Here is a 21,887-nt window from a genome sequence, read left to right as displayed (position 1 = left end):
GACTCTTCCTATTTGAGATCGAGGTCTCCCGGCTGCAAAATGTATTCTCTTTGCAGCCCAGATTTCGTTACCTCAAAATAGGAGGGAAGGGCCAAGGGTTTTGCGACACCTTGACACTGAGAGCCAACTCAGTGAATTGCAGCTAGGGGCGGGCTAGAGCCCAGGGTGGCAGAAAGCACACAGATGTCACGAGTGGGTCCTGGGACCCATCTCAGCCATTCATTTACTGTGTGATTCAAACAGCGGGCTTCCATTTTCTCTGGATTCTGGAATTAGGTCAAGGACCTTTCTTTTTTTAGGTCACTGGCTCCTTTGAGAAAGTGTAGAAAGCAGCGGAACCTTTCTGAAGAAAAAAGGCAGAGATACAATTTGACCTCAGGGAGTTTCTGGGGTCCCTCAGGTGCAGCAGTGGACCCCAAGCTAAGAATTAAGAATCTCAAAGGCTCTTCGCAGCTTTGTAATTCTAATATCTTCAACCTTCTCGTGTGCTGTGTTTCAGCTATGTCTACTCATTAGATACCAATATTAGATCTATTGGTTATTTTTTTTTGCTTCTAATGACATGCACTCCAAAAGATACAATAACCACTGCTTTGGTAGTTTGGGTTACTGCAGGATGCTTCAGTATTTTTTGGGCATATCTGTGAATTTTAAATTTGAAAGGCTAGTAAATTGCAGAAATTTAGGACAATAGAAAACCTGAATTAGAACTTAATCACTTCCGTTAATCTGAGCAGTCATAGGGGCTGACATCTTTACCGTACAACATAAAAGCTTTATGGACGTCATGTACTTCTGTGCTTTGAAGTGTTTTAGTAATGCTCATGAGACCTGTTAATACATGCCCATACCCCCAGTAGTCTAGATGCTCTTTGAGGGCTGGGATGCTATGTCCATTTCTCTCACTGTTGTGCAACACAGTGACTAACGCATGAAAATCTAAATCAATCTACTTTTCTGTAATGGTATTTGGACTATAAGGGGAGATGTACACTTAAGATGATCTTCATGTCAGGTACCTTCCATGTTTTTCTTCATTTAAACATATTGCTTGGTTGTATGGAATATATTTAGCATGATTTTCCATTGGATTCTTCCATTAACAACCTTTAACATCCCCATGTTGGGCGGTGATTTAACCAGAAGTTCTTGCCTTCTTGCACCACTCTGGTTTAAAGTGATTATGGGCAGGGCTTCCCTGGTGGCGCAGTGGTTGAGAGTCCGCCTGACGATGCAGGGGACACGGGAGTCCGGGAAGATCCCACACGCCGCGGAGCGGCTAGGCCCGTGAGCCATGGCTGCTGAGCCTGCGCGTCCGGAGCCTGTGCTCCGCAACGGGAGAGGCCACAACAGTGAGAGGCCCACATACCACAAAAAAGCAGAGATTAAAGTGATTATGGGCAGATCTTGGCTTTCTGCCAAGAATAAAACAGACATTAAGTTTTATGCTTCATGGTGAGAAACCATATACCCCCAAACAGGGAGTGAAATCATAGCTCTATGTAAACAGAAAGCTATTTAGCTATTATATTAGAAATGGAAGTGTGTGGATTTTGTCAATACAATAGATAGGAATGTAAATTGCAAACATTAAATGTAGTACAGAACTAATTAAAACTATGTGTTCAAAGTGTTTCCTAACAGGAACAAACTCATTTAGTAAAAAGTCTGTTTTAATTTCATTTTTCCTTTTAAGTGTTTTAGCAATATCAATATCAAAATGCCAGATGCAAGAGAGAGGAGATATGGGGATATATATATATGTATAGCTGATTCCCTTTGTTATAAAGCAGAAACTAACGCACCATTATAAAGCAATTATACTCCAATAAAGATGTTAAAAATAAAAAGAAAAAAAATCTAATGCCTTCCTAAGGATAAAAATGTTTAAGCCCTTTAAAATTGACATATTGCATAAATGTAACATAATTATATCCTTTAAGTACTTTTAGACAAAAAAATCAAGATACTTTGCCTCCAAAGCTTAAAGACAACAGGATGACAAGAAAAGTGAGGTCTGTATAGTAAAATCCAGCTAGGACAAAAGGACATTTGAACAATGAAAAGGTCTGACAGTTTTCCTACAATCACATTTGCTCGGGACTGCATACAATGGGGAAGGATTCTGATGAATTACATACACAATTTAACTTTGAAAGTGGCCTGGGGTTGAAGAGAGCCTCAGCTTTGGGGTCAACTGTACCAGTGTGTTTATTCTGGCTTTGCCATTTATGTAGCTGTATAAACTCAGGAAAAGTACTTTTCTGCATCTGTCTCCTCATTTGTAAAGGGGGATAATATTCATAAAGCCTTGGGGAGGATTAAGTGTGATAAAATATGCCAGTCACTCTAGTCGTTCAGTAATATAGCTGTCTCTTTTTTGCTGCCTCTCCGTAAGAAGTGAGCCTTTCAACCAATCATAGTATTTTGCTATTTATGACTATTAACAACCTTGTGTTTGAATTGAAATTTTTACTTTGAAAGGTCTGATCTCATATATTTGAATGTTCACAATACTACTAAACTTCATGTCAGGCTGGCTGGCTTCAAGGCTTGTAGACAGGGAAGTGACTAACACTATTTTACAGATTAGACTGCAGATGCCCATAAAGATTAAGTGACCTATCCAATCCAACATCACTCAGTAAGGACAGTACTGAAACACATGGTTTAGCACAAGATTTGGATGTGATTCTTATACAAGACTCATAGGTATTTCTTGAGTTAGGCCAACAATGTAATGTACAGACAATTTCATTTGCCAATGAATAGAGCTACGCTTATCAGAGCCACTGGCTTTGCAGTTTGCAAGAGAGAAGATGAGAGTCCGCAACGTAAAAGTTACTAGAAACAGAGCAAGATGTTTGTTAGGAAGATGGCTATGATCAGAAACTTGACCTCTATTCCAAACGGATTTTTTTTTAAAGAAAATTATGGTAGGATATAGTGTGAAAGACAGGTTTAAAATTTCATAGCAACTTTCGTTAGCAACAGGGAAAAGATAGCTGACACTGGACTACAAATATTAAAAATGTGATTTTTAATAATATAAGTACAAAATTTTATTTCTTTATACAACTGTAATGGGATTTGGATCAAACAGCTAGAATTTATTTAAAAAACAAAATAAAACAATGATATAAAAATTGCAAGAAGGTCTGAATCCAAAGTTTTTCCTCTAATAGTACCAAATACCACAAGGAACAGATTATTATACAAATGTGTACAAATTTTAAATACAAATACAATAGGTTTGGATTTTAAAGGAAAACAAACAAACAAAAAGCAGGTCCTCGTCAGGACTTCATTAATGTGTACAAATGACAATGGTAGGACTGACTTCTTTCCGTACTAATCCACGTCTCCGAGGCCCTTCCTTGATACCCTGTGTCAAACAGAAAACTGACATGGGTACAGAGGAGGCGTGGGATAGGTGCTAACACACAAAATTAAACCAGGATTTCTGCTCTTCGTGATTTTGGTTCCCAAGAATTCCTGTTTCCTTCTGTTTCCCAGTTAAATTTCAAAACTGCTCTGAGGTGAGAAAGGCATTAAGCAGCCAGAATACCTTTAAGAAACACAGCCCTGTGACCACACTGGTGGGAAAAAAGGAAAGAATTAAATAGGATGCAGCAGAATTAAATAGGCTGGCGGCACTGTCCTCAAAGATCTACTTTGATGCTGCAGTGCTCTGTCCAGGCCAAGGGAAGAAAGCAGTCACCTCAGAGCTTGGTTTTGACGTGGACTCTCAAACCGAATTCAAAAACAATGCTGAAGTGCTCAACTGTTTTCTTTGGAACTGGGAAGCAAAAGCCTGGTTCTTTGGAAATAAGGGCAGCTGGGAATGGTAACATTCCTTTTTATTTACTTTCTTGACATTATTCATTTTTAAAGAACTAGAATCCCAACATAATGATTCCTTTTTGGGGCGCGATACCTTAAAGTGTAGATGATTTGGAGTTTGCAGAGGAGACCAGAGGAAGGAAGGGAGGCAGAAATGACAAATCTGTATCTTCCACATGCTGTTGCTGGTGGAGGCTCTTGTTTTTAAATTATATATACAGAAATTTACAGGATAAATTAAAATCTAGGAGAGTTTTAAGAGTTAAATACACATAATTAAACACACATTCACACACGCACATAAATAACCCTACATGAGAACAGAGTACTTTTTTCGCAATTCGCTTATGTGTGGAATGCAGAACGCTGTGTATCTGCCCAGCAGGGGAGCCAATGAGATGAACCCAGGAATCAGCCTGGGCAAAGCTCACCTTCCACACCCGCCAAGCAGCTAAGCAGCAGAACTGTGAGCTAAGCTGACGCGGCCAATGGAAGATACCAGCTCTTAGTTCTGCAGACCAAATGCTCTGGGTCAGCTCACAATACAGGCCATTCAACTGGTGGCACTGACAGCTTTACCCTCTCCAGGGCTCACAAATCTCCTTGGCTCCGGCTGAGGCTGCCAATGGTACCAATGACTACAATAAGTTTTGCGACATGGACACTGGTAGAGCAGGAATTGGAATGAACCCCCTACTAAGTTAACTTAAGCCATCGCAATAACTTTCCGATGGGAACGATGTTATCACTTCCCACCTAGGTCACTTCAAGTTGAAAAGCTTTGTACTTTCAGTTAACTGACATCTTCCCATAATCTTTCCCATTACATTTCAGACTGTAAGACAGGTAAGGCAAATGGTCAGTGATGGGTCTGGAGGTACAACTGAGTTTGGAAAAAAATCACATTTTAGCTGACCTTAAAGCGATGCACTTGGCATCCAGAACAAGCCCCCAGCCCCCAAGTTACACTGATTTTTAAGGCAGATTTATCCACCACAGTAGAAGAATCCCAAGCCCATATTCACGCCAAGGTTTCCTCTTGGCTAAACCTTTGCCATTTCATAAAATTATTAAAAGCAAAGTAGTTACAGTCCTATGTATATATTATACATTATATATATAGATATATATATATATGCATATATATAAAAATTTAAAACCTACACCCAGATGCCAGTGAAGGGATCTGGAACAGTCACATATACACAAGCCAGCAACAGGCAGGATAAGGTTTCTGTCCCAGGAGTCTTTGCTGTCACAGTCCAGGCATGATGTAAGCAATGTTGTCTAGTGTGTTTGACTGCAAAACAAAGGAAAAAGGTTCAGCTGAAGAGTATTTTACCTTAGTTCCCTGAGACATATTTCTTTATTCAAGGGAGAGAGATGAGAAAGAAAATCTAGAGTTAGAGAAAACAGGGAGAGAGAAGATGTCACGCCGTTGTCTGTTATGCTGGGAGCTTTTCTGCTGGCTTCTCCCGTTAACCCTAGTAAAATAGAGGCAGGAGACTCCTGTACTTCCTTTGTCTCTGGAAGAGCAAATAGGCAACACAGGAGGTGCAGTACCTTAAGGGCTACAACGCTTCCCTCCAAAGGAGAGAAATCTTAGGAAACGGCGTGTTTGCTGTTTCACTGAAAGCCTGGCAGGCATTCAACACTCAGTGTCATGTTCACGGGGCGACAGCCTATGGCAACGCTGTATCCAGGAAGCCTTATGGGCTTGTGCTTCACAGGGCTCTTTAAGGCAGGGCCTCTCTGGCTCCCAAGGGGTCTGGCCCCCCAAATCCCAGGAAACAAGGAAACTCACCAAGACCTGTTTGGGACAGCCATTCAACTCAGGTAGTTGTGTGGTCAGACACGCCAAGGGGCCAAGCGCACAGATGATGGAATCCAGAAGCACTGACAAACTGCCGGACACAGCAACCATGCCCTGAAAAGGAGAGCGTGACAGGAGAGGACTGAAGCTTGACTCACACTCCTGAGGCTCCCTCCAGGCTCTGGGTGAGTTCCTTGCATGGTTCTTTAAGTCCTGGGTGGTTCTATGAAACTTGTGGCAGAAATGGAAGGTCTCTGCTTTGATAAGAATACATTCCCAGGTTTCCTTTCTATATTGCTAATCCACTGTACCCTCTGTGAGACCTTAGGTTAGTCACTTAGGAACAGTAGGAAAAACCCCCAAAAAACCTATATCGAAAAATCGTAACAAATGCCTTATCTATTCTGGAGACCTGCTGGGAAGATGTGTGGAGATCATGTGTGCAAAAGTGTTTTTCTTATGAACTCCACAAATATAGCTCACATGTGACAGCCATGAGAATTCTACACATTAACATTACACACACACACACACACACACACACTTCACATATGTGGCTTTTTTGATAGTGGATGATACCGCTTTTCTGTTCTTTTTAAAATTTAACTTATAAAATGCATGTTGTTTATATCTCTGTGATTCAAAGACATAGCAAATAAGATTGCTTGCTACAAATAATGCTGCCCAGCTCTTGTATAATCTGCTTCAACCAGAAGTACTGTGAGGATATGTCACCTAGGAAGGCAGCACAGAAGCGTCCTTCAGAGAATGAGCTCTGGGCTTGAGATGCGGGGTTGAGAACCTGGCTATATCCCACTCACCGAGAGGGGCAAGCGGCTTTCTATACTGTGCCTGAAAAACACAGTACTGACAGCATCTGTAGCACGGAGTGGATTAAGTGAGACAACAGACATCAAGTACCTGGGGTGGTGCCTGGCACCTGGGAAGTGCTCAGAAAGTATCAATAATGATTACTACTATTACCAACATCTTCATCTCCAAAACTGCCTTTCTGGCTGCCTGCTAGGGCTTTCATTTTGGATATTTCTCAATCTCAACATACGGTAAAGAGAAATAACCTACCCTTCCTCCTAGCATCCCTTCCTCTGCTAAAATCACCACCATTCACACATCTGCCCAGTCTCAAGGCCTTGCCACTGTTGACTTTTCTTTCCCTTCATTCTCCTTGTCCAATGTCTCCCCCCACTTCCAAGGCAGGCAGCAAAGGGTTAAAAGCATGGACCCTGAGGTCATACCACCAAACTCAAGGCTCTGTTTCAGCACTTATGGGCTAAACTCTAGAGAAAGTTCCTTAACCTAAGTCTGTTTTTCCTTCTCTAAGATAAGGGAACACAAATTTTGTTTCACAAAGTTGCAGTGTGAATTAAAGGAAAGGATCCATGTACAGCACTCTGAACCAAAGCTGCCTGAGTGAGCATTCAACGGAAGACAGCAATTAGGAATATTATTCCATACTTTTGCCCTACAGTTAATGATAGCTAATATTTTACGTTCGACTCTCCCAATAAGCAACCTGAGAGTAGGAACCAAGTCATACTCATTTTTATATCCTTCCAATAAATACTGGGGTTCTGCACAGAGTAAGCTCTCAATAAATATTTGTTAAATTCAAATCTTTGTCATGTCTAGTCTAGATTATTGTTATAACTTTTCCCTAATTCTGGTCACTTTTCACTCCCAATCTAAAATAGAAGATATTCTCAGTGAAAACCAAATGAGAGCTCTGATCATTCCTCCCTACTCAAAAAATTCCAGTAGTTCCTGAGCAGTCATTTCCCTCTGTAGTTTGGACTATGCCCTTAATATTCAGCCTTCCTCTACCCTATGCATTGGATCTTCTAGTTTTTCATCATTTTAGCAATAAACCCCTCTGGAAATAAAATGTTAAGTGGAACCCCAATATATAAAACAGCTAAAAGATCTGGTTGAAGTGGGAATGGGGGGTCTAGAGCCCCACTGGGTCTCTTTTGGCCCATCTCTGCAGAAAACTCCAGGGCCGAGAAGCAGATGTTCTCTTGGTTTACGATGTCTCTCTCCAACAGCTCCGTGATACCAAGTCCTGCTTATCCTTCCAGGTCCCACTGGAACTCCACATCCCCTTCACAGAGCCTCTCCTGACCCCCTAACTCTCTGCTCTCGAGCGCTACTGTAACTGCTTCAGGTGGCACAAAGCCGCAGAATGAGAGCAGGCTGAGAAGTGGGGCAAGCTGTGCTCGGTCACAGCGAGTTGTGTAAACTTGTAATAACGGTCAGTTAATTTCATTAGGTTTCAGGTATTCAGTCTTTAAATGAGCAAACTGTATAAATTAGTGTTCCTTAAAGTGTAGTACGTTTACTAATTTCAGGTGGCGTAGAGGTGAACATTAATTATTTGATATAAATCCATTTTGAGATATATTAGAAAAAAGATTAGAATATCTCACTTGTGATATCGAGGACATCATTGTGAAAGCATGGATAAATTTATTTAAATAAAAATATAAATAAATCAGGAGCTTGGGATGAACATACACACACTACTATATATGACAGATAACCAACAAGGACCTACTGTATAGCACAGGGAACTCTACTTAATATTCTGGGATAACCTATATGAGAAAAGAATCTAAAAAAGAATGAATATACATTTATGTGTAACTGAATCACTTTGCTGTGCACCTGAAACTAACACAACATTGTAAATCAACTATACCCCAATAAAATTAAAATTAAAAAAATACAAAGTAAATAACTGTATAAAGTGGTATGTGGAAATGGCAAAATTGTGAAGATATACACAAATGATTAAAGTCTGGGAAAAAGTGGAGTATAGGGGGAATGGGGAATTACTGCTGATGTATATGGGGTCTCTTTCGGGGGTAATGAAAATGATCTGGAATAGACAGTAGTAATGGAGCCACAAATCTGGGAATATACTAAAAGCCACTAAATTCTACATTTTAAAAGGGTAAACTTTATGGTATGTGAATTATATCGTAATAAGACTGTTCATTATGTTAAAAAAAGGGGACTAGAGATTCTGCAACATTCTTTCCCTTTTCTGGTCAATATGTATATGTAACTCTCCCACAGCAACCGCTCACAGAAGCTGGCTTGTTTTATTTGCTAATTATTTATCTATTCTATCTTTCCAATTAGATTGTAAGTTTCCTGAGGATACGAAATCATCATAATTTCTATTCCCCCCAGTTTTTGGAATAATGCCTAAGTACTCAACAACTATTTGTTAATCTCAATGGAAACATCAGGGAAAATCTGGAATATGGAAGGTGAAAAACACAAATCATTTAAAATTTTAACTTTTTAGGAAATGTAAGAATGTCTAAATATGAAAAATAAATAAGGATCCCAGAATATTTTATTCTGGAAATATCTATATCCATTCAAATATCTGGGCCTACAAGAAAGCAGCTGTTTTGACACCTACTAAATTTTGAGAAACTAGCCAAAGAACTTAGACAAAGCTTCATCTCTTGCGGCCTTTGGCATTTTATTTGTTGAATAATAATTCAACTTCCACATAAAAGCAAGTGAGTAGTTTTATATCCCTACACTGATTTCTCAGCTTAAAGATGGCTTTAGTAATTCAGACTGATTTCTTTGCTGAAATGTCCTATTAGGACCCAGTGGAAAACTGAAATACTACACTACTTACTGAGTTAGCCAGGGAGAAATATGATTAGAAGTTGAATATGGTAATAGAAATGGAACATGACAGCTTTGCAGGTTAAGTGATTTTGAAATTGAAGCTTAAAAGGACACAGATCTCCTTAGGGTACATAGGACTGTATGATTCAAGTGCAGAGAAATGAAGAGCTTGAGAACCTCAATCTCCCAGTTGCTACCTACTTTCAAAGCAGTAGAGGAACACTTAATCCCCTGCACAATCTAATCTGTCTATTGAAAACCATGCTGGAAATGCATAGAAAAATCCAAACTCTCTTAGAAATAATAACGATCAAAGCTTCCATGGGATTTGTACTCATTTTTCCCATTGCATTTTTAAAAAATAAAAATGAGTTACAGGATTATATGTCAATTGTATCTCTGTAAAACTGGGGAAAAAAAAGTTACAGGGTAGTCTAATTTCCTTTTGTGCCATTGTTTCAATAGGACGGTATTAGTGTAAACTTTGAGAGCCAGTAGGTAGATTCCATATCTCTAGATGTTTCTATTACCATCTCTCTTCTCTATCACTGTATCCTGAGCACCTGGCATAACCCAGCATACAGTAGTTGCTCAATGAATGTATGTGGAATGAGTAAGTGGATTCAAATTATATAAGCAACTGGAGTCATGCTGCTGGCAGTGCCCTCACCTCGGTTTCCTGCAGGCGGTGTCCAATGAGGCTCAGGGACTCTCCCAACAGCTGGAGATGAGCAGCCACGTCGATGGGCTCTGTCTCAGGGGCTTTGGCTGGCGAGGCAGGTAACAGCATGGTGGTGGGTGGGGATTTCTTTTGGGGTGACAGTACTCCTGCAGAGGAAGCTGAGAACAGAGACAAAATAGAGAAAGCTTGCCAATATTCTTCCAGATTTTCCCTTTTTATGAGCTCTACCAGGCATTAACAAAATTATGGTCTGTGGGCCAAATCTGGCTCATGACTTGTTTTTATATTGGCCTGTGAGCTAAGAATGATTTTAGATTTTTAAATGGTTGTTGTAGAAAAAACAAAGAGGAATATGTGACAGAGAAAGCATATGGCCCTCAGACTTAAAATATTTACTCTCAGGGACTTCCCTGGTGGCACAGCAGTTAAGACCCCAAGCTCATGCAGGGGTCCCAGGTTCGATCCTTGGTCAGGGAACTAGATCCCACATGCATGCCACAACTAAGAGTTTGCATGCCGCAACTAATGAGCCCAAGAGCTGCAACTAAGACCCAGTGCAACCGAATAAATTAAAAAAAAAATTAAATAATAATAAAAAAATAAAATATTTACTCTCTGGCCCTTTACAGGAAAGCTTGCTGACTTCTGACTTAACATTTTCTAGGGCTTCCCTGGTGGCACAGTGGTTGAGAGTCCGCCTGCCGATGCAGGGGACATGGGTTCGTGCCCCGGTCCGGGAAGATCCCACATGCCGCGGAGCGGCTGGGCCCGTGAGCCATGGCCGCTGAGCCTGCGCGCCCGGAGCCTGTGCTCCGCAGCGGGAGAGGCCACAACAGTGAGAGGCCCACGTACCGCAAAAAAACCCACAATATTTTCTAAATTTTTTTGGCAACCCTTAATATTTAGTAATAATATCTGGATATCAAGATCTGCTTCTAATATAGGCTCTTCTCCCCATTTCTTAGTGAGGAAGCAAAATTCACAGTGCTCTAGGGAAAAGAATGAAAAGAGGAGAGGGATGTGGTCAATACCTTTCACTTTCATGGAACCTTCTGAGCTGGATGCTTTTCTTTTCACAGTTGTAGCTTCTGCTTTGTTCTGTTTGTGTTGCAGATACTGAGCTTTTTGTTTCCAAATCTGCAATCAGATCAGGGCAAACAAATTTAAAAGGGCAAAAAAGTAAAAGGGAAAGCAGTCATGGAAGAGGAGAATGAAGAAAAGAAAGGGAACAGTGGAGGGGAGCAGACAGAGGGTTAATGTTAACTTTTAAGCTGGAGGGTCAGTGAACAGGCTTCAGATAGCGGTGACAGTAGTATCTTAGTAGAGGACCACGAATACCCCCCAGTGCTAATGGTCACATTGCAGCATTGATTCTATGATCACTCTAAGGTTGAAATGTAAAATCACAGAGGAAACATCTGGCTCATCCTAATGTCCATGTGGTTTAAATATTTCTTCTAACCTGCCGGTTGGAAACACCAATACTAGGATAACAATGACATGGAAAACAGAAACTAAAGATAATTGACCTGGGTGAAAAATATATGTTGTTTTCACCCAGATGAGCTGTACCTTAAAAAAGCAAGATGGTAATTCTAATGCCTACACTACCCTCATATCATCTAATTGGAAAGTAACTGTGATTCAAATATGACTATTTATCATTGTCTTATTAGCTTTTTGACAGGAAGGTTTATTATTTGGTAATGGTCGATGAGGATGATGACCTGGAACCTACTTACCTAGTAAACATTGTCCCATGTTTTTATTATTTGCTGTGACTATCAGGTGGACCACTTTCCTCAGTTCTCAGACCACAGCTGACTAGTAGGTGTTTGTGGTCAAGGTCTCAGATTTTAGATTCTCTTTTAACACGACTCATTGCCCAAGTTACATCATCTTTTGGCTCAAATGTCAGGTTGGTGGGAAAAAATTAGATGAGGTTAGAAGACAGCCTCCCTGCAGCTAAATCCTCATGTAGAGTGAACTGGCGCCAACTACTTTATTGTCCTCTGCTAAACCATTTGCCACTGTTTGGGATGGTGTGTCGGAGGATCACACATTTTGGAAGGCATAAAGCAATGAAAAATGTGTCCGTTGTAAACTGTACTTACCAGTTTGTCCTTCTCTGGCAATTGCTTCCACACCTCAGCCAGTTTTTTGCTCAGTTCCCCAAAATCTAGCATAAAAGAGTAAAAAAAAATAAAAAACAGAAAGAACCCAAAACAGTAAAGGTTGAACCATAAACAAAACAGACGACTGATAGGAGCAAAAACTAGGAAAAGGGTCTTGAAGATCAGATTTAAATAGCACAAGAGTCTTTCAGAAAACCAAACCAAACCCCATCACTTTCCTTGATTCTTTTCTGGAAGGAAGGGGCTGTTTTGGTGGCCGTGAGACAGGCTCAAATTCTCACATGTCTACTCTCTAAGGACTTATTCCTTAAGCATCTTTCTGGTGTCTTTTAATTTGATTCCACAGAACAGGGCTTATCTACTTAAGTTAGAGAAAATATGTTATGGAGAATTTGACTGATTAAGAGATGTTAGAGTTTTACCGAATTTCTGAGAGCTCAGAGACAAAGAAGAATTTCCCTAGAGCAGCTCGGAAGCGATCCGCCAGACGTGTAATGCTGTGCTTCCACATGTAGAGCGAGGTCGTGCTGTATAAAGCACATCTGTGTCTTGCACGGTGCTTCAGTGTGCCTCACAACAAGCCTGGTGAGCAGGTTGGGAAGCTAGTTCACACATTGGGCAAATGAGATGTGCAGAGGGTGCGTGACTTGTCTAAGGCCTGAGGTGTAGTGTGCTTCTCACCTCACTAACTTCCATATAGAGACAAATATGAAAAATGTAATACGTCATCTCACTCCGACTCTATACTGAGGGCAGTTTAAGGAAAAGGTCAACTGTAGAACCTCGGAAAGAAACGACTGCGTATTTATGTAGTGTGCTTTATGGACGGGGTGAACTAAGACAAAATCTACAGTGACTTGCACAACTGAGGGAAGAAATGAGGTTTGTGTTCTTTTCATACTATGGGAATAAGTTTGCCTGCTGACTGGATTAACTGCACTGCTTCAGGGACACAGATGGAAAGTAAAAGCACTAAAGATGAGAAATGTTCTTACCTATGCCTGGATGGTCAGCCACAATGGTTACACGATACTCCTTACAGAACACCTGGTAGGCCGACATGTTCTTCTTTTTTGGCTAGTACCACATAAAAATAGAACAGGGTAAGACTTAATTAGAACACAGGTTGAGCAACCTTGCATCTATGGGAACAAAACAAAAAAGATACCTGCACTTTTTCATCAAGAGTGCTAAATTACTAACCAGCTTTCCTAAACACGATAATTAATTTTTAATCCATGTTACTTATGACTCAGAGATGAGTATCAGTTTTACTTTAGAAGGTAAAAACCACATGCTAAATTAATTTTAGATTTTTCAGGTTGTTGCAGCTACTTGATAATTATTTGTAACGCTCTTTTCATCCTTTCTACAAATGTTACATATTTCGGTTAGAATTAAGTGCTAAGAAAATCTTTACCTCTCCTTGGGTGTCTAGTTTTCATCTTCTTTGAAAATAAGAACCACATAATTTCCCTTTGCTTTGGGGCCAGAAAATCAAGAGCTAAATTTTGTTCATATTGTTCCTCTGGTTTTGATTTCTAACCTTAAAATTTTCCTGATCCTGCTTTGACTGTCACTTGTAGTTTATCGTTATTTTATTATTCACATTCTTGTGGTCCAAGGTGAGAAGTAAATAACTGAAGACAATTCTTTGGTACTTAACGTAAGATGAACCTCTTTCACTTCAACAAACTGCTTTGTACTACCTGAAATATGTTTATTCTTCACTTATGACAATTCCAAAAGCAATGCATGATTTTTGAGAAACAAAAACAAAATGAGCTTTTAAAACCAGTTCAATGAGGGATATATAAAACAGAAGATACTATATATTACTATGCATCCCATTTTACAATTATCCATAGACTCAGGAGAAAAGAGTTTTCCCACCTGAAAAGGTGCATTAGATAGCACCTGTTCAAATCTCTCATTTTGAGGATGAGAAAGGAAACTTAGAAAAATAGTGACTTCCCTGGGTCCTGCAGCTATGCCAGTTATAACACGAGAATGGCTACAGCCTAGCCTGACCTCCAGGGCTATGCATTATGGGCCAAAGAAAAAAATATGTTGTAACAGAAAAAATTACTTTTCAAAAGAAAAGATTATCCGTTTGTAACCATTATCTAATAAACTGAGATGTCTTCAGTCTGGCTTTCCTTACAACCTCATCTGTAAGTATCAAAACATGATGATCAGTCCTCCATCGCCTCCCAAGATAGTCCTTTCTGATCCTGCACTTATAATGACATGAACGGTTGGTTGGTGCTTTAAAAGCTACCGGAAACTTCTGTTCGCCTCAAGAATCTGATTTTACAACCAAAACAAACCAACAAACACAGTCCTGTCTTGTGACTTCAGAGTTGCACCTTGTTTTTAAATGAAGCCTGATCACACACTTTATTCACCTTAGTTCTTTTTTTAAAAAATTTTATTTATTTATTTTTGGCTGCATTGGGTCTTCGTTGCTGCGCACGGGCTTTCTCTAGTTGTGGTGAGTGGGGGCTACTCTTCATTGCGGTGCACAGGCTTCTCACTGTGGTGGCTTCTCTTGCTGCAGAGCACGGGCTCAAGGCGTGCAGGCTTCAGTAGTTGTGGCACGTGGGTTCAGTAGTTGTGGCTCGCGGGCTCTAGCGCGCAGGCTCAGTAGTTGTGGCGCACGGGCTTAGCTGCTCCACGGCATGTGGGATCTTCTTGGAACAGGGCTTGAACCCGTGTCCCCTGAACTGGCAGGTGGATTCTTAACCACTGCATCACCAGGGAAGCCCTCACCTTAGTTCTTAATGTTGTTTTCATAAAACAACTATCCTCAAAGGCCAAAGACTAGCCAAAACTTATGACAGTAAAAAAGCTGTGTGATGTCTCAGACTTCAATTCCAAAAGGAATTCTGAAACCATTTTTGAAGAATGGAAACAACCCTGAAACGTCTTCCAAAGTAAACTGCTTTGAATGAGATAGCACTTCTCTGGCTATGAAAATTATGCCATGTTTGTTATAGATTTAGCTTCAAAAATTTTAGACTAATCTTTTAAAAACAGCTTATTCATAGGCCTGACATTTGGCCATAAAATAAAACCTGCAAGGAGTTTTAACAATGTTTTCTCAAACATGATATAAGACTATGAAAAGTCAATGCTCTCTATTCCACAAGGCTATCTACAGCTATAACATAAAATTGAACCTACACAAAATTAATCACAACTCTTACCCAATATGTTAGATCCAAATCCACACAGTGAAGAAAGGGGTTCCTCTCATAACTCTTATAAAGGACTTTATTCAATTATGTAGAAAATATACCGGCATTTATTGAGTATCTGTACTGGGTACAGTGAGTAGTTAAGAGGATGAGCTTTTGGAGCCCAGATCTTATTCTAAGGCAGTCAAGCAGCATAAAATAGTGGAAAACATGAGATGTAAAGTTTGAAGGCCCACCATTTTTTCTCGCCATTTTAGCTTCACCTTATACTAATTATCTGATCCTGAATAAAACGCATGAGAAGTGGATTGCTCTCTGACATGTGATATTTAAAAACAAAATTTTGTTATTTATTTATTTACTTATTTGGCTGTGTCGGGTCTTAGGTGCAGCACACGGGATCTTCACTGCCATGTGCGGGATCTTCGTTGCGGCATGCGGGATCTTTTAGTGGTGGCATGCAGGATCTTTAGCTGCGGCATGTGGGGATCTAGTTCCCTGACCAGGGATCAAACCCGGACCCCCTGCATTGGAAATGCAGAGTCTTAGCCACTGGACCACCAGGGAAGTCCCCTGACATGTGATATTAAAAGTATTCCAATGGCAAAGAAGGAAAAACAGAGACTAAAAAGAAGGAGACTGCAAAGGAAAGAGAAAAGAAGTAACCCACCGAAGTATTCTGCCATTCATTTCTTAATAAATATTTACTGAGCATCCACTATGTGCCAGACATTGGGAATACAGCCAAGAACCAGACACATAACCTAACAGAAAAGACAGATAAATATGTCACAATAAAATGCGACAATATTATAGGGAAACTACTGGGTGTTACAGGAACATGTATTAGGAGCACCTCACAAATCAGGCAATCGAAGAGAGCCTCTGGAGGAAGTGACGTTAAGTGTACATTGGAAAGCTGGGTGGAATTAGCCAGGTGAAGAGTGGTTACAGGTGTTCTAGGCTCTTAGAGTGGTGACACTCATGAGAGAGAGAAGTAGGAGATGATCTCAGAGAAGCACGGAGTGCTTAGAGACGGATGCCTTGTAACCTGTATTAAAGAGTATGGACTCCATTGGAAAGAAGTGATGCAAGTATTTTAAGCAAGAAGTCACATGGTCAGGTTGCACGTTAGGACCGTGGAGAATGGACTGGAGCAGAGCAACAGCGGAAGCAGGAAGCCCGATGGGGATTGGGGGGCTGCTGCAGGAGTGCCCGAGAGGGATGATGAAGGCCTACAGCCAAGACAGTGGGGTTGGAGAAAGGCAGATAAATTGAAAGGGAGGGAGAAGTGACAGGATTTATCAGAGATAATGTGAAAAAATGGAAAGAGCCTGGCCTTTGGAGGCCGACAGAGCTAGGTTAGAATCCTGACCATACTATTTACTAGTTACACAAACTGCTTCATTTCCCTGAGCTTTAGTTTCCCTGTCAGTAAAACTTGGTTAATACCATTCCCAGAGGTGGGAATTAATCAGCGTTCGGCACTTCAGTAGGTACTCAGTCATGTTATTTCTGCAGTAGGCAGAATTCCAAGATGGCGCCCAGGATTTCGGCCTCCTGGTGGACACACCCCGTAAAATGCCCTCCCCTTGACTGTGGGCAGGACTGGTGAATATGATGGGGCAACACTCCCGTGATCATGTTATGTTATATGGCAGAAGGGAATTTGCAGATGTAATTAAGGTCCCTAAGTGAGCTGAATCTGAGTGAATCCAAAGGGAGGTTATCCTGAGTGGGCCTGACCTTATCCAGTGAGCCCTTAAAAGAGGTGAGACCCAACAGGAGACACTCTCCTGTTGTTGGCCTTGAACTTGAAGACAACAAGTTGCCATGAGTTTTACAACTGCAAGGGCATGAATGCTGTCAACAACCTGGAAGAGGACCTCCAGCCTCAGCTAAGAACCCAGTTCTAGCCAACACCTGGATTCAGTCCTGTGAGAGATGGAGCAGAGAACCCAGTGGAGCCCTGTCAGGACTTCTGATCTACAGAATTGTGAGCTAATAGATGGATATTGTTTTGAACTGCTAGATTTGTGGTAATTTGTTATGCCACAATAGGAAAGTTCCTTTCTATTCCCTCTGTATTTTTCAAAATAGAAGTTGTAGCATCCAAAAAGCTAATACAAGATTTTTTAAAAATAGAAATTCTGGTGAGGGAGGATAGAGTGAAATCTTCTGACCTAAATCAGACAAAGAAAATAGCAGCAAGGCCTTTACTTTAAACTTTCGTTTCAGTAGTAAAGGTCCTATTTTTAGCGTTCTTCTGGTAAAGTTAGTCATGTTCAGATGCCACGCAAGTGAGCTCTGGGTGCTGCACTGCCTTTATTAATTTAGTAGCAGCCTCACATCCCCAGATGCTCTAAGTGATCCAATCCTTTCAAATCCCCCTTTACTGGGCCCAAGATAAAATGAGGTTGCATTACAAAGAAAGGCATGAGTTCATATAAGTTCTGTTTGGCTATGAGAGAGAGACGGAGAGAGGGAGATATGGATTGATTAGTCTGTGTGATTCTGCTCTAAGAACCCATTCCTTGGAGTGTGTGTGACAGCATGAGATCTGCTTTCCCCAGGCAGTTCCTGTATGTCTCCCTCAGTGTGTGTAACTCGCTACCCAAGTGTAATTCTGATGTTTGGAGCTGACATAGTTTAAAAAATAAAATTATGAAAAAATAAATAAATAAATAAAATTATGGCTCTTTAACATATACCAATGACATCACCTGGTGAAGAGAGTAAAATCCAGGTGCACTGGGCTGACATTCTGTTGGACTGAGCAACTGCTGGCCTTCACCGTGGAGCCTTCCTAAGGGATTTTCAAGGGAAACTGACAATTTTCACCTTATGTGCTGACCTTAGAACCTAACCATTGTGCTCTAAGATGCAACTCAGGCCTGTGGATCCAAAGTTTGGAATTCGAACTTAAGGGTAAAATTTTTTCCAGGGAACAGACATCTTTCTACATTAATAGTTAGAAATAACACAAATAATGATCTCGAGACATCAAAATATTTCCAAGTGACTCTAAATGCAAGGCTAGTAACTGCACTCTAGACTTTCTAGTGCAACAAAACAGCGTGGCAAGTGAATCACAGTAGTTACATCTGGAATAACATGGACTCTCCTTTAACAAAATGTTAATATTTTAAAAACTTGGATACTTTATTACTAGCAGCAAATGACTACCAACAAATCCACTTAAGTGTGACTCACAAAGTTGTAATTTTTACAGCCAGAACTTCTTTTTAAATGTTTGAGGATACGTGTCACAATATCAAGACCTTCTAAGAGCAACTTTTTTTTTTTTTTTTTTTGCGGTACATGGGCCTCTCACTGTTGTGGCCTCTCCCGTTGCAGAACACAGGCTCCGGACGCGCAGGCTCAGCGGCCATGGCTCACGGGCCCAGCCGCTCTGCGGCATGTGGGATCTTCCCGGATCGGGGCACGAACCCATGTCCCCTGCATCGGCAGGCGGACTCTCAACCACTGCACCACCATGGAAGCCCTAAGAGCAACTTCTTAATGCCCTGTTTAAAGCAGTCACGCTGAATTCTTTGAGATCATAGAACTCTTCGAGAAACTGATAGAAATCCCTCTTCAAGCCCATCTATGAACCTATAGCTTAGGTTTAAGAACTTATTTTAGTTTAAAAACCTATTTTAAAGGATAAAACATCTGGGAATTAAGGCAAAACATCATTTGTGAATCTTCAAAATAAAACTTGGCTTTCTTCTGCTGATGACAGGAACCCAATCTCTTCATTGATGTTAATACTGTGTAGGAGACACTGTTACCAAGGCTTTACCTATAGAAACTCATTTAACCCGCCCAGCAACCCTTCGAGGTAAGTTCCATCATTCCTGCCATTTTAAAGATGAGAAACAGATCCAGAGTCATTTACCCAGCGAGTGGCAGGGCCACCATCTGATGCTCCTCTGAACTAACTTGACTCAGATCCCTAAATGCGATCTGGCTAAAGGAAAGGGTGACAGAGCAGTAAAGTTTTCACACCAAAGCTTTTATTTTAACCATTCTGAATGGGAATCTATTTCTGCTCTCTCTCATAATACACCACTGAATATAAATTAAACATTCTTTCTGGGCCCTGTAATCAGAAAAATCTGGGTTCAAATTCCTGTGCTGCCACTAAACAGGTGTGCATCCTGGGGCAGGTTATTTCACTTTGAGCTTATTTCTGTGAAATGGACAGGATAATACCTACAACTCATTGGGTTCCCGTGAAAATTCACCAATACACCATAGATAAAAAACGTAGTGCAGTGCTTAGAACATATGAACAACTCAGTAAGTATAGCTCTTATTATTATTGTAATTTACTAAAGCCCCCTTCCTGCCTTCCACATGGTTACTTTTAACCTGCTGGTTGGACCTCCTGTGGTTCTCTGAACATCCTATGCCCTCTTGGGCCTTCACATGCATTTCCACTACCTGACTGGAATACCTGTTTGGCCTTAAGTTTCAGTTCAGGGCTGCCTCCCCCTGAAAGCTTCTTGGACACCCACAGGCTCTCCCTGGCACTCTGCACCCACCTCTGCTGAGGTTCAACACTCTGAACGCTTTCCAACCCCTTACTACACACGGAGCTCTCTGAGAGCTAACACTGTACCTGATTCAGTGCCTGGCACAATGTAAGTGCAGAATAAATATGTACTGAATGCATAACAAAGTCTCAGAATTGTGTGTGAAAAGGCCGGTACGCACATTCATTTGTGTAACCTCGTCTGCTTTTCACAACACCCTCGTAGGTGAAGTTCTACGAAGAAAACAACAGGGTCAGAACGGTCCCCTGACTCCTCACCAGCTGATGTTCCTTTCCCCAGTGCCCACGACGTGCTCCAAGGAGCTTAGGAAACTTGCTGTATAACATCTGCTTTTGGTCCTTAGAGACCCTGTTTTCGTTCTGGTTCTTAACTGCTTTCCAAATAGGTGACAGCTACAGAGTTTGCTTCCTAAAAGGTGGATGTTAATATTAAAAAGCAAAAGAAAACATAAACAAGAGCCCTTTTGCTTAGTCGAATATGTGAAATGAGTGCTTGAAAAAAAACTTTTAAAAAGATGTTTTCAAGTATATTTTATATTTCCGAAGAATGTGGGATGAAAGCAACAGTCGTTGTTAACAGCAGCTACTGACTGAGCCCTGCCCTGTGTGTGCCAAGCGTGCTACGTGTACACCTAATTTAATCTAAATAACCCCATTTCACAAGTGAGCAGAGAAGCGAGGAAGCAATCTCAAGAGAACAAGGCTAGTAAGTAGCAACAAGACAAGAACCAAGTCTGCTGAACTCGAGTCCAAGCTTTCCGCCCCTTCATTTCAACATCTGTATGCTTCCATAGGACAAATCTCAGACACCAGTGCACCATGTCAGTCTCCCTTACCCTAGAACCTACTTTTAGCTTTGTCAAAGATTGCTTGTGGCACTGGGTAACCGCCTCTTAAGTTTTAGAAAGGCATGTGCTACAGTGGAAAGAGTACAGCCTTGGGGTTAAAGAACCTCCATTAAAATTCTGGCTCCATGTCTTTTCTTCTCAGCTTCCTCCTCTGTGAAAGGGGGCTAACAATACCTGTCAGTCAAGACCCCTATGTGTGCAAAAATGCCTCAGAGAGCCTGGCACATAGCAGGCTCTCAGAGATGGCACCTCCTGATTTGTACCACTTATCGCTACTGTTACTCAGCGTCAGTCTTAACAGAGGGAGAATTTATGTAACACCATGACAAGTCTAGTTATCTCTCAGAATTTAACTTTTTTTTAAAAAAATTTATTTATTTTGGCTGCGTTGGGTCTTCGTTTCTGTGCGAGGGCTTTCTCTAGTTGCAGCGAGCGGGGGCCACTCTTCATCGCGGTGTGCGGGCCTCTCACTATCGCGGCCTCTCTTGTTGAGGAGCACAGGCTCCAGACGCGCAGGCTCAGCAGTTGTGGCTCACAGGCCTAGCTGCTCGTGGCATGTGGGATCCTCCCAGACCAGGGCTTGAATCCATGTCCCCTGCATTAGCAGGCAGACTCTCAACCACTGCGCCACCAGGGAAGCCCTATCTCTCAGAATTTAGTTTATAAGTAGATCAACAGCAATGTCTGAGTGTGTCAGGCACTAGGCCACTGGGCCAGGCTTCATTTGCTTAGAGGAAATGAGAACATTCTGGAAACATACAGGTAAGTGAAGGCATTCCTCTGAAGTGGCAACGTCACAGATTTTAGTTTGAGTGGAAGTGAATGGGCTTTTACTGATTTAGTAAAACCAAAAGTAAGGTATTTCTGAAATGTTACCATATCCTGCTCCTCCAACATAAACCAAAAGATCCCCACTCCAACGGGATGGTCTTAAAGCGGAAACGATCATCAAGGTATCACCATATGATTTCTCTCCTCCTGGAAAGCAGGATTCAATAACAAAGAAACAAACAGGCAAACAGAAAAGCTAAAAAAACACTCCCTAAATGAAACTCCACACTGAAAGTGTCACCATTCACAGGGGAGAGAGTCCAATCTCCCTTCTTTGTATCAGTCAAAATTCTCCAGGAAGA

General features: G+C 41.2%; 1 protein-coding gene across 2 annotated transcripts in view; it reads right to left on the bottom strand.

The window, feature by feature from the left end:
* Positions 1-3,039: 3,039 nt before the first annotated feature.
* Positions 3,040-21,887, bottom strand: part of HMGXB4 (HMG-box containing 4) — a 31,635-nt gene continuing 12,787 nt past the window's right edge. For both annotated transcript variants that reach the window (XM_060025563.1, XM_060025564.1), the window contains 6 exons: positions 13,141-13,222; positions 12,125-12,189; positions 11,042-11,147; positions 9,999-10,168; positions 5,648-5,770; positions 3,040-5,143 (listed from right to left, as the gene is read on the bottom strand). In XM_060025563.1, coding sequence (XP_059881546.1) covers positions 5,099-5,143; positions 5,648-5,770; positions 9,999-10,168; positions 11,042-11,147; positions 12,125-12,189; positions 13,141-13,222 — 591 coding nt within the window. In that variant the 3' untranslated portion in view covers positions 3,040-5,098. The remainder of the gene's footprint in view (positions 5,144-5,647; positions 5,771-9,998; positions 10,169-11,041; positions 11,148-12,124; positions 12,190-13,140; positions 13,223-21,887) is intronic.

This window comes from Delphinus delphis, chromosome 11, assembly GCF_949987515.2.
Source record: "Delphinus delphis chromosome 11, mDelDel1.2, whole genome shotgun sequence".
Taxonomy (NCBI): Eukaryota; Metazoa; Chordata; class Mammalia; order Artiodactyla; family Delphinidae; genus Delphinus; species Delphinus delphis.
This window is presented reverse-complemented; position numbering and strand designations above follow the sequence as displayed.